At 38.1% G+C, this 12,800-nt stretch overlaps 1 protein-coding gene across 1 annotated transcript; it reads right to left on the bottom strand.

Moving 5' to 3' along the window:
- Positions 1-4,949: 4,949 nt before the first annotated feature.
- Positions 4,950-7,941, bottom strand: LOC109139462 (endothelin-2). Its single transcript, XM_019263195.2, has 5 exons — positions 7,816-7,941; positions 6,793-6,949; positions 6,421-6,534; positions 5,649-5,699; positions 4,950-5,545 (listed from the first exon to the last, which is right to left on the bottom strand). Exons 1-5 carry the CDS (start codon positions 7,883-7,885, stop codon positions 5,470-5,472), a joined length of 468 nt encoding a protein of 155 aa, XP_019118740.1. The 5' UTR covers positions 7,886-7,941; the 3' UTR covers positions 4,950-5,469.
- Positions 7,942-12,800: the final 4,859 nt, after the last annotated feature.

The following is a 12,800-nucleotide window of genomic DNA, read 5'->3' as shown; positions in this document are numbered from 1 at the left end:
AAGTTGTTAGATGCGATTTTTGTTTGTTATTTATATATATTTATATAATATTTTGCATTATGAAAATACATGTTTGTTGTGTTGTTTATGGAAAAGGTCTTAATCAGTTAATATTGCTTAAGTCTGACTTATCTTAGAATTGCCAGTGATGACGAGAGCATGTTGGAAATCTTTCCACAACTGAGTGAATAATAGTGATAGCTTCTTCACTATCAAGAGTTATGTGAGGCTATCCCTACCTCAAAGTGAACCTTTGCACTTTGCCCTATTATACTATCTAAGTCAGTCCTCTTCTGCCAAGGCAGCAAAACAGCAAGGTACCACACAGTGCTGCACAGTATGGATCATTCCTGCATGGGTTAAGTTGTTCGGATGTTGACATTAACAGGACAGGCAGCTGTCTCAGCCTGCGTAAAAAAAACAACATGATCCTGTGCCCTGTTGGTAAAGAATCATCGCAATGCACAGTGGAGGGTAAAACACACACTTGTTCTGCTGTAAGGGTTAGTTTATGTTTTTGACTGCAGGATCCGCTGGTCTTTGCATGATACAGTACAGTCTTTTTGGAAAACACCCCCCATGTTGTAAATCTCCAGCAACAGTTGTGTGCATGTGTATACAGTTTGGGTGTGTGGGAGGCTGAGACGCTGGGCTGTTGCTTCACTGCACATTCTTGGTGAACAGCTGTGGAATATTTGACCATCAGCTCAATCGGGATTGCAGATTTAAGTCTCTGCTTTGACAAGTTGCTGATGAATATGTGCTTATGAAGCTTTATGGATGCCTAATAGCGTCCACTCCTTTATTATAACAAAACACTCATAAATGCTGAGGCACGCAACGTATGACTCATGATTAACAAGAGGAGGACAAAGTGCTTCTTACAGCTACATTATTTAGGATTTTAAAGCAATTAATTTAACTTATGAGGATAATTTTCATGATTGATTGCTGAACTCTTTCACTCGGTTCACTCAGCTGAAAAATGAATGATACAGAGGGCTATTCTAAGAGTGGGAACATGCTGTTACCAGTCATGATCAGTGCTGGCTGTGACCCAGTAAAATGCCTTCTGAGTAAATGAGAACACAGAAAGCATTTAAGGAATGTTTACTGAGTATCGGTATGTGATGTGAACATTTGAGGCTCAATATTACAACAGGGGTCAGTGCTATGCAGCTGTATCACACTCACAATATGAATAAATGAGATTATGCATACCAAAACATAAGAGCATTACTAAGCCACGCTCCACTGGGATTTTGGGGGAACAGATCCCAATCCGACCATGGTGACTTCTACTCACTGAAAAATAATCACACGGGCATGAAATGTCTAAATCACACAATGTTCCTGATCCTACACCTGCATCTTCTGAGACAATTTCACATCTCAACCACGATGTACACAAATCTGGCAGTTACATAAGTGATATTTGCCATAGTCTGCAAGGTGACACTCTATGCGTTAACATGAGGAACCACATACTTTTACAAGGTTTACATGGACCCAGACATGTTATCTAAACACATCTCATACATTTACTACAGAATGTAAATATAAAAACACCCCACATCTCAGACAGGAAAAATATCAGTTTATGTAACTGCCTAAAATCACAGTGTAAATGTTTACTATTATAACATGTAATTTTTTTTTTATCTAAGCATGAAAATAATCAGAACATATATTTACAGCAGTATTGTGATGTATGTAACCTTGTCTGTAGTGTAACATTTAAAACAATAACTTCTAACCTTCAATTCTCATAGATCTCTACAGTCACATAATATAGATTTAAAGCAGCTAAAGGAGCCAAACAACACAATGCCAGACCAAACACAACAACCAGAGCCCCAGGAGAGTTTTAAGGGTGACTGAGTTCTTCAGACAATGGCAAAGAGAGAGACTTATCAAGGAGTAAGATTGTTTGTTTGAGGAAGAGGAACTTCCTGTTTTGGAACTCAGAGTTGGCTGAAATTTATAAGATGTTTTTTTCCCCCACCATTGTTTTAAATAAACCTTCTTCCCAGGTGATATTTTATATGCTTAATTTAGAAGGAAGACATGTAACTAATAAAACTTAAAATATAATTTTGCTGTCAATGCATTCAATACAAATTTGGAATATTTGTCAGACAGATGTGTTTTATTTCCAACCAGTAAACTTAAATAATGAATGGCAAAGAAAAACATCAAGTTCAAACATTCATTTTAAATGCCATTCTATTAGTATAAACTACTTGGATTGGAAGGACATTAATCACTTGGTTTAATCAATAATCTGATGAATCACCTATAAAATAATTTGTCCTATTTTCTGACAGAGATACAATAAATTCAAAATCACGAAGCTGGAAACAAAGTAGCAGTATTATGTGATTTACTTTGTTCATTTGAATAACTACAGTATCTGAGAGCTGAAACAATTAATGGTTACACTCAAAGCTTCACTGGAAACCATTTTCATGTATGTGTGGTGGCAACAGTGAAGAGGTTCACTGGAGTCTCTCCTGTTCCAGCACCATGGACAGAGTTCTACCTCAGAGTTTCTTAAAATGCAGCTGATGAGTCTTGTTTTATCATTATTACCTCACATCAGTTAATCATTAATATGATTTTCATATAATCATTATGTCTTTACGGTCCCTTTATACCTCAAGTTAAATAAAACAATTTACAATATCTTAAACACTCGATGAGAGCATATGACTTCCGGTGACTGACCTGATGCTGCCCTGTTGCTTCCTCCCATTTCTCCTCTCTCGCTTTTTGACACGAATGTTGAAAGTGTTTCCTGTTTTGCTGTGCAAGACATAGACGACCATTTAAACCCAGAGAGTTAAGTTAATGTAAAGAAGATTTAAAAAGCTTGGGTCAAAAAATGAAACAGATATTGAGCATGTTGGCATTATAACAATAATGTCAAAGCAGGGCTTTATGCGCTGCACCCCTAAAGATAGTACATTATTAAAAAGATAAAAGATAATACAAGTAAGTGACTGGTAATACAAAAAGAGGAGCTGTTAGTAAAAGCATAAGGACTGGAAACATCTCTCAACCTCTCTCTCCTTGACTCAATGAGCTGGGTTGAGTTAAAAGGAAGCTTTTCTTTGCCACTGTGCTTGCTAATGGAAGGAATTGTTGGATCTCTGTAAATAATATTATTAAGAGTAATGGTAAATGGTAAATGGACTGTACTTATATAGAGCCTTTCTAGTCTTCCGACCACTCAAAGTGCTTTTCACTACATATGTCATTCACCCATTCACACACATTCATACACTGATGGTGTATGAGTACGGTCTGGACCTGCTCTATATGGAAAGTGTGACGAAATAACTTTTGTTTTGATTTAACAATGTATAAAGAAAATTCAATTCAATTAAACTGAATAGGGCCACACCTTGAGCTCATCCCATTTCCGCGCCTAAAAAAATAAGCACTAAAGCACGCCTTGTATATTCACTTCCTCCTTTTCAGCTTCTTTTTTCTCTCCCTTTTCCTTCTCTCTCTTTTGTTTAAACACAAGAATCACTGTGGCCTTAATCCCGCCGCCAGCCAACACCATTCCATCTCTGAATCATTCATTTACGACCCCAATGTCTCTTGTCATCCCTTATCTCTTCAAACTCATCCCTCCATCTCTCCATTCTAAATCTATAAATCCATATTGGTGAGTCTTTGTTACTGAAGTAATCCTTAACTAATACATGACTGATGATGATGATTTAATGCATGAATTAATGCAAATGATCAAGTTAGTATAATCACTATGATTAAGTTAAGGAGTTACTTCATAGATTAAGTTAGACAGTCAAGTTTCAGTAAGATAAATGTTTACATGTTTGTATCTGATCTTTGATTAGCTCACAGGTAATCTGCCTACAGAAAGACTGATAGCAAAGACATGGGTCTGAAATGAAGTTGTACTGTATGTTGAACTGTATGGATTTGGTTGCATAGTAACTGTAGTAAGTAATGCTCACAGAGTCACGCACCAGTGAAGCAATACTTAAGTATATGTGCTGTATTATTATAAGGAGTATTGCGTAACTGTGCGTGACGTTTTCTACTGTGGATGCAGTCGGCCTGAAACCAGGCTGTGGTTTTGCTCAGGCCTGTCTCAAAAAGATGGCTGCAGGGGGTCTCTCCAGGAAAAAAAAAAAGGAGAAGTATGACAGGAATGAAATGACATGCAATGAAGCAGGAAAACCTACTCCTTCAATCAGAGCCACATTAACATTTGAGTCTTATCATCCATCAGGGTTATGTGATCAGGTAGCAAAAGCAGGTCAGTATTCGCTACCCGCTTTATTCATTAGATGACAGACGAATCGTCTCTTGTGATTGTTTTCTTCGGTTCCAGCTCTCGTCTGCCTTCTTGCATATTCAGGTGTGCGTGGACGGTATGTACAGTGCAAGCAGTCAGAGAGGAACATGGGGTGACAGGGTATTTTGTACCTCCATCTCACCCCCTCAGCAAAACGCTGCATTCTTTCCACAGATCCCTGTGATAACACAGGCTGCGCTTCCTTTGAATAGCAAGTAAACTTATTATTGATGTGAGCCTCAAATTCCTGCACCATTCATCCATCTCAGGCCTCCTTTTGAACTCAGAAATGTGTTTGCTTGTCACACAATTGAAGCACACATGCCGTCTAAAGGGATTTCTTTCTCTGAAATCACTCTTCATGTTTAGTTTCTTTACAGTAATCACTTTATTTACACAGTGTACTTTCCCAAAGCAAGCAGAGAAGGACATAAATCAGAAAAAAAAATCGCAGGACCATTTTTCCTTTTTGTTTTAAAGATAAAACTCATCTTTAGATTCAAAGACACTGACGATAGGTATGTAATAAAGGCAACACAGGCTTGATCTGATTCAAATTTATTTGCTTTGCACTTTTGCACACAATAATTTTTGATAAAGAAAACATAACTTTCAGTATTCTACAAAACTTAAATCTTTCCTTTAAGTCACTCAAAACAAAAGTAATTCTATAGGTTGTAATATAATTAATCTGTTGATCCAAAAAAGAAAGAGATTATTTTGTATTTTACAAAATAATGAGTAAACACATGCCATGTATGTGAGAAATTCCTGTACATGTATGTACAGCATGCATGTCTTTTCCTCACTGTTACATCCGTCTATGTCAGTGCTGGCCTTAGATAGATTGGAAACAACTGCTCCATCTCTAACATGATCGCAGGCACAGCATTCTCCATCCTTCTCTCAGTGCTGATCCACCACATCTGTTTCTATGATGTGTTTTCAGAACTCTGTCACGTTTTCCACCCTCTATTCCAGGGCACAAAAAGACTTTCTGTGGCACTCCGGCCTTCCTGTGTCAGGTCTTTCAGCGGCCCCTTGTTTACCCCCTCTCTATCAAAGGAGTGCCATTTGTTCAGGTGCTCGCTTCTCTCTTTCTCTCACTGTCGCTGCCTCACCAGCCAAGTTGTTTTTTAGCGAGCGTTCTTCCTCTGAGCCTTGTTAGATTTAAGTTCATCCAGATCTCTTCTGGACCTGCTCGCCACAGCTCTGAGGGACAAAAAGTCAGTCAGATAATTAAAAAATATGCTCAAATTGTAAGTGCAGTTGTCAGAGTTTTTGTTATTTGGTAATCTTGTCATTTAAAGCTCACCTTAGGATGCTGAGTATGTTGAGTTGACGTGTTTTTACAGAGGTTTCAGGGCTACAGAAAAGGAGAAACATTACAGTTATCAAAAATGACAATTACCTTTGAATTACAGACTCACCCTGACATTATAGTTTGTCTTTAAATGTTTTATTGTAGTTAAAGAGTATCCTGTCAAATAAAAGCATTCAGCACTTTCTTTTTTTTACACTTTTACACTAACCAGAAAAAAATAAATAAATCTTATCTTATCTTTACAGGTTCTCTAAATGTTTTATGCCACAACAAAAGTGCATTGTCACTGTTTACAGGCCTTGTTGACCTCATGTTACGTCTCCTGTTTCGGTCTGTCATTCACCGTCTCCACTTTTTTTTTAGGTGGTGACATTATTTGTTTGGCATGTCTAGAAAATGTGAATTCTCAAATTATCTTTTAATTGCTTCCGAACTCCAACACACTTTCCTCCTCACGCTACAGACCCAATTAAAAACAAGCTTTGTGCACAAGCACGAGATTAGTCTACTCCCTCAGGCCTCAGCTGTATTATTTGTTGATCACACCCTCAGACTAACGCTGCTTATGGAACAAAGTAACAACACATTTAGGCTAATTATAGCATTGCAGTAAAATGAGTGTTCCCTCACACTGCACCACACCTTGTACTCCTCAAAGAGCAATGATAGCTGCCTTTACAAACTAAGCAACCTGTGACGGAAACACAACTCTGGATTAAAACTCAAGTGATCCTTGAGAGCTGTGTGTGATGTTCAGACTTACCTGCGATTGCAGAAGTTGGTGCAGGTTTGATCATCAGGATTGGGACAGGTGCAGCGACAAGTGGACCTTCTGCGACGGGACAGAGCACTGCCTAGACCATAAACTGTTGTCTTACTGCGGAACAAAACAGATAATGCTATTAGTATGATATGGACATACAACAGACTTTGCTCTTTGCTTTCATGCATCACTGCTCATTTAATCATTTAATGATGACACATTTATTCTGCAGCTGATGGGCTCAGAGTGATAATGCACTGACTTGTGTTTCGTTTTTAATCAGCTCAGATGCTTCACATAACAAAAGTCACTCTACAGGCTATGCTGCATGTGTGTGTCTAAACTTGTTAGTGTCTGTCTTCTCATACTCACCTCGGCGTATTGACCCAGATGATATCCAGGTGGCAGAAGTAGTGGCACTCACTATCCAGCGGGCTGCTGCAGGCACATCGCTTGGCCCTCTGTCTCTGTGCTGGGACACTGTCAGAGGCTTCCACTCCCAGCTGTTTCACCACCGGAAGACCCAAACCTAGTCCAAGACAAAGAGCTTCTCAGTAACATAGATCCAAATACAGCACCAACTGCAGCCAAGCCAGAACATCTGTCACAACTGTCTGCCTTTTCTCTTGCACTGTTTTTTTAACACATGGATATGTTACATCACAACTCTATTGTAAATACTATTTGCGTGTGAGTGAGTTCATCAACCATTCTTCACAAATTCCACTTTCTTCTTACAAAGCTCAACACTTGGGATCTTGAACAGCCAGCAAACAGATGTGTTTACAGGATGGGAATGTTAAGTCACAGTCACAGTCACATATAAAAGGCAACACAATGCTCCTACCACTTGTACTGAAAACTAAAGGGAACTGTGCATTTGCAGTCCAGACCCCCGAGGCTCTGGAGCAATCTGCCTGAGGATCAGGCCGTCTGAGTCAGTGAAGTTGCTTTTTAAAACCTACTTTAATCTGTGAGCCTTTCCTGATTTTACTTTCTCTTTTTCTTTTTCTTTAAAATGTTTTTTTACTCCATTGTATGGGTTTTTATATTTTTACATCATAGCTGTCTTCTTTTTAAAAAAAAGAAAAAAAAAGATGATTTTATGACTCGTCTGTGTTGATGATGACCCGTCTGTGCTTCTGGGCTTGCCAAAACATGTATGTGCACCAAAATACAGTGTGATGACTGTTGCTGCAGCCATGCAGAGATCATACAGTGAGTCTACACTGCTAACAAAAGCTATATGTTTTTAACAATCTCTCTTCTAACATAACAGAGAAAGTTCTTGGATTGATGTGATGATGATGAACTTATACCTAATGTTTTGCACATCCCTCTAACATGAATATAAATTTGTGTTTTTTAGAATAAGTCTTAAAAAAATAGACTCACCTTCCTGCATGGAAACCCAAAGAGTGATGAGAATAAGAACGCTGGTGTAAGTAGACATAGTTGTCAGCATATGGATGAAGCTCTGCAGAGAGACTGTTATCCGTACAGTTAAAGCTGTGTTGTATGTTCTGCTGCTGCTGTTTGTCTGCAGGTGCCTGAGCTCTGTCTCCTATATTACTCCTCTCACTCACATGATGTCATGATAAAAGCTCCACCCACTGCTGCTTGCCATGGAGCCACAGTGTACGACCCCAGGGTGTTCAAACCTGTGACACATTCCAGGAATATCTGATGCTTTTTAAGTCTCTCCTTGACACTGCTGTCACCTGCTCAGTGACATTTATGTCTGCTGTTTGCCTTTGAATTGTCTCTTTCTTCTTGTTATACATGAGGTTTGGGTGGGGGAAGAAGAGAGATCAAGGGAGACATCAGGTCTGAAGAGTGATTAGAGGGATTACTGAATAATGCTTTAAAAACTGATCGAAGAGGAACAAGACAATAGATCTCAACAGTGATCTCTGGGAACATGCGTGAGAAGAAATAATAAGGGAGGTGTAGAGATATGCTGGTATGCAATGTAGATATTTTGAATTGGGTTGCTCTACTGGAACAAAGAAAACAAGTAAAATAAAGGTTAATCGCTGACACGCAGACTCAGATACTTAAATCACAAAACCAGAGGCTTTTCATTTTCAATATTTAACTTGTGAAGCTCCTGATAGAAAGACTGTGTTTTGTGTTTTGTAACAGTATATATATATATTTTTAAAAGACCTTGTTTTAGCCATGATGGATGAATAAACCTGGTAACCTCTAAGAATGTACTATAATTTAAAAATGTTAGACTTGCCAGAGAGACTGATTGCAGTAAGACAAAGTAAGTTACATGCAGTAATTCAGAAATCCACTGCAAAATTTGGCTATAGTCTGTATTTTATAACAATTATAACAATGTATTATTATGTATGTGTATATTATGTATTGTCACTCATAATAAAACATTTAAGCTATTTGTTTACCTGTTGCGCTTTGGTTCACTCTCACAGCTCTCATTGTGTAGTTTATTGTCTGTTGTCTGTGAAAAATCTCTAAAACCCAAAGTACAAACAGTTGATGAGCCAGATATTCACTACAGGAGTTGGTAGATCAGAGACCAGAAACAATTTTACTGCAGAAACAAATGTTTGATTCATCAGGTAACCACAAACACAACTCCAAATGAATAATCATTTTGCTCTGTAACAGCTGGTGTGTATGAATGTTTGCTAACAAATTTGGCATATCAACTTAAAAGGTGATAATATGATTGTCAAAAAACCCCTAAACAGTTTTTGCAGTTTTCATAAATATTATAGTTTTGCAATTTTGTGACCGAGTGTAACTGTCACAAAAGAGTCACATTTGACTGAACTGATGCCTCCATGATGACTAGTGAAGACCCACATACAGATAAGCAGGCTGCTCTTCCCTGCCCACAGGCAGTATATGCTCCTCATGTCCCACCCACTTGGTGCCCAGTATGCAGGTCAGTCGTGCCAGAGTCACGCAGATAGCCAAATGGTAACATTCAGTCATGTAAATATTGCACATGCATGTTCAGATTAGTGGTGTGGATATTGTCTTCACTGTAGTTGTTTCCCAGAAGATGACTTTTCTGATCGGGAAGTAGACTAATGGATATGAAAATTTGGAGTGGATCATGTTTTCCTAATTTAAGCTTAGACGATTTTTATCCAGTGGAAACATTAAAGCATGTGAAGCAGGCAGTGTATTTGACAAAAATGTGGTACATAGTAAGGTTTTTTTGTTCAGTAGGTATTACTGTAAGGGCAGATGCATGCATGTTTTCCTATTCATTGTCATAAGCTCTATGGATGGTGTTTACTTAAAGGTGCTTATAATCCATTTTCCATGAACTGTAGCACCTGAACATATAGAGAGCAGACAGTAATTTTCCTCTGTGCAGTGCGCATGTCCAGTGCACAAAAACACATACGCCAGTGAAAACAAAGAAGAGGGCAAATTAAAATCAGAAGAGCACAAGTGGGAGGACAGAGCACTGGGCAGTCATTAAAATACTTTTGATATACAAGATTATTGCGTTTAATACATTCATAACACAGTATCACAGTGCTGTGCGTCACCTTAAATCTCCCCACAGTCTGTTTCTACATCTTTTCCAGAAGAGCTATTAATAGGTCGATCAGGATATTCCAGTGTCTAATACATAATCCTTAGGCTTCAGACTTCAGGTAGAGAGGGGACAACATTTTCCTTTTGCATAAAGATGTGTGGAATGTGTGACACCGCGATGAGATTGCCGTAATAGTGTAATAGATAGTGTCGATTTTTTTCAACACATTCTTAAACCAGAGGTTATAAGTTCAGTTCCCTCAGGAGCACAGATGTGCCCCTCTCCACAGGCATCATGTCACATTAAGCAGTCCCGTCTCTGAAATATGGATAAAAAGTCAGAGGGAAAGCCAGGGAGTCTCTTTTTATTCAGCCACGCCTCAGTGTCTTTGCCAGCTTCTGTCCTCAAAGCAGGTGTTTATTTTTAATTAGCAACCTTACCTCCTCAGTTCACTCCTTTGAAAACATTATCTCCCTGTAACCCCTCTGCCTTTGTGTTGTTGGCATAGACGAGGCTTTGGAAGAAGAAGAATGTTAATTTCTTTGAAACTATTTTTGATATAAGCGTCTAAAAATACAAGTACCTCCCTGTTTCCTGTTTTCTAACATTTTCTCTGGAATGTCGAGTCACAGCAGCAAACATCTTCTGGCTTCTTGTCAACACACTTGCTGGCTGTGCCCGAGTCAGCTTTACATAATCCACGTCTTGCTGCGCTGTTAAACATTGTTGTGCAAAGCACCAGTGACAGCGAATAGAAAGCATTGCTGAGATGGGAGTGATACATTTATGTGAAAATTGTTTTGTGTGTATATATTATTTTATGCCAACGTTGCATGTGCCAGGAGTGATTTAAATAGATAAGTGAATTAACATAGTGCAATAGAACAGCCAATGATAGAGGGTTTAATCTCTCTGGAACCAAAGTGATCCAAGTGATAAATCTGTGTATACATAATAAAAACGGGCGTTTCCAACACATATTTGCCCAATGACCCACATAGCAGAATTTATAGACATGTTATATAATTTCATGCTGGTTCATAGTTGATAAGGTCAATTTCTTTTGAAAGGTGCATGTTCACCCTTTTGACCCCAATCGAAGCTAAAACCAGGTTACCAACTCACGTGTGTTTCTATATTCACAAGCACTTCCTTTTAACATATCAGCTGCATGGAAGATAAAAATATTTTGGTAGACACCTGAGGGTTGGTGATTTAGTAAGGACATCTAGTGGTACTACTAAAGGAATACAGATGTCTGGTTGGTCCCTTAAGAGAGAGAAAAGCTTAGTAGACTAATTATTGTGGGTTTATATCTGCTACTTAAACCCTGTCACACACTGACATAAATAAAAGGAAATACCTACGAATGAGTAGAGTTTAAAACAGGTGCTTCTGTACAGGCACTAGGGGAGGAGTTGAACAGGCTACACCAGTAACAGTCACTACATTTCAGCATCCCAACTAAACACACCATCATCAAAGCTTTTCTGTACAATTCCTGCAGCAGAGCTCAAGCTATCCTGGCATCTTGTGATGGACCAACACCTTCACAAAGAGACTTGAAGTTGTGTTAGTCATCCGCCTGTAAGTTTCATCTCTGTCTTGGATATTCTCATTCAAACTAATACTAAAATACGAAAAAGAAAACAGGCTTTTAGAAATTTTACGCATTTTGACAAAAAGGTACATTTAGTATTTTAAGAGGTTTTCAAGGGGAAGGACAAAGGAAAATACAAGTGTATGAAAGAAAGCACACACATGGCAAAGGGTTGTGGCTATCAATCACCATGTTATCACATAGGGGTGAGAAGTACAACCAAATGTATCGCAAACTATCAGAAAAGTAGGGACAAAGACCACAAAATACCACAAAGCTCATGACAAAGTGATACAAACAACCACGAGTTATCATAAAAAGTGTTACCTTCCTTGTGGTACAAATACAAGGCATTATCTCCTTTTATAACACCTTCTAAATAAAAGGAGGTAACCACTGACTGATGTTTATGATGTAGTTTGGATGTTTCCTTGTCCTTGTTCCAACTTCTTATCTGTTGTGGAAAACCGATGGTTGACAACACGAGGAAATCATTAAACAAATAGTCTGTCCTTAAACTCCCACACTGTAATTAAAAGGAGTTATGGTACAAACTCTATTAGATCATGGTGAAATGAAAAAAAGCACAACCTCAAGGGAGTCTGGTGCATTTTTTATTTCTTCAATGACTAGAAATTTTGCTGTGTGTGAAATCTGCAGGGCACTTAATCCTCCGGTACCAGCCAAACTCAGTCCCTCATCACTAATTCAAGTCACAAGAACATCATTAAAAAGACACACAGATGTAACAAAAAAACATCCTTTTCCAATAAAAAAAGTAAAAAACAAAACAAAACATCAACCTTGAAACAATGATCATTGTCATCAAATAACAATAAATAAGGAGCGCTCTTCCCTGTACAGAGATATATTCTAATCTAAAATCTTTTGTAATAAAAAATAGAACTTCAGTGCAATTCCTTTGACACGTTTCTGCTGCTCCTTCAATATCTCCACGATGCAACTCTCTGTTACCCTGGCATTAAAGCAATGGAACAGAAAAACACCAAATATTAACCCTCCTGAATGACACAAAAAAGCAGATATAAAATTTCAATCAATTTCACATCTGTACTGTACATCTCAAAACACAAACCTGGACAGAAAAGGCACAAGTAACTACAATTTGAGTAATACTGGACAAAATTTGGACAAACAAAAATGGAATTATTCTTGATTAAAGATTTTGGTCATTTACAAATTTATTCATATTCCTTTTACATATATTTAAACAGACATTAAGATTACCAG

Source organism: Larimichthys crocea, chromosome XIII (assembly GCF_000972845.2).
Source record: "Larimichthys crocea isolate SSNF chromosome XIII, L_crocea_2.0, whole genome shotgun sequence".
NCBI lineage: Eukaryota > Metazoa > Chordata > Actinopteri > Sciaenidae > Larimichthys > Larimichthys crocea.
Note: the sequence above shows the minus strand (reverse complement) of the source record. Positions and strands in the feature narration are given on the sequence as shown.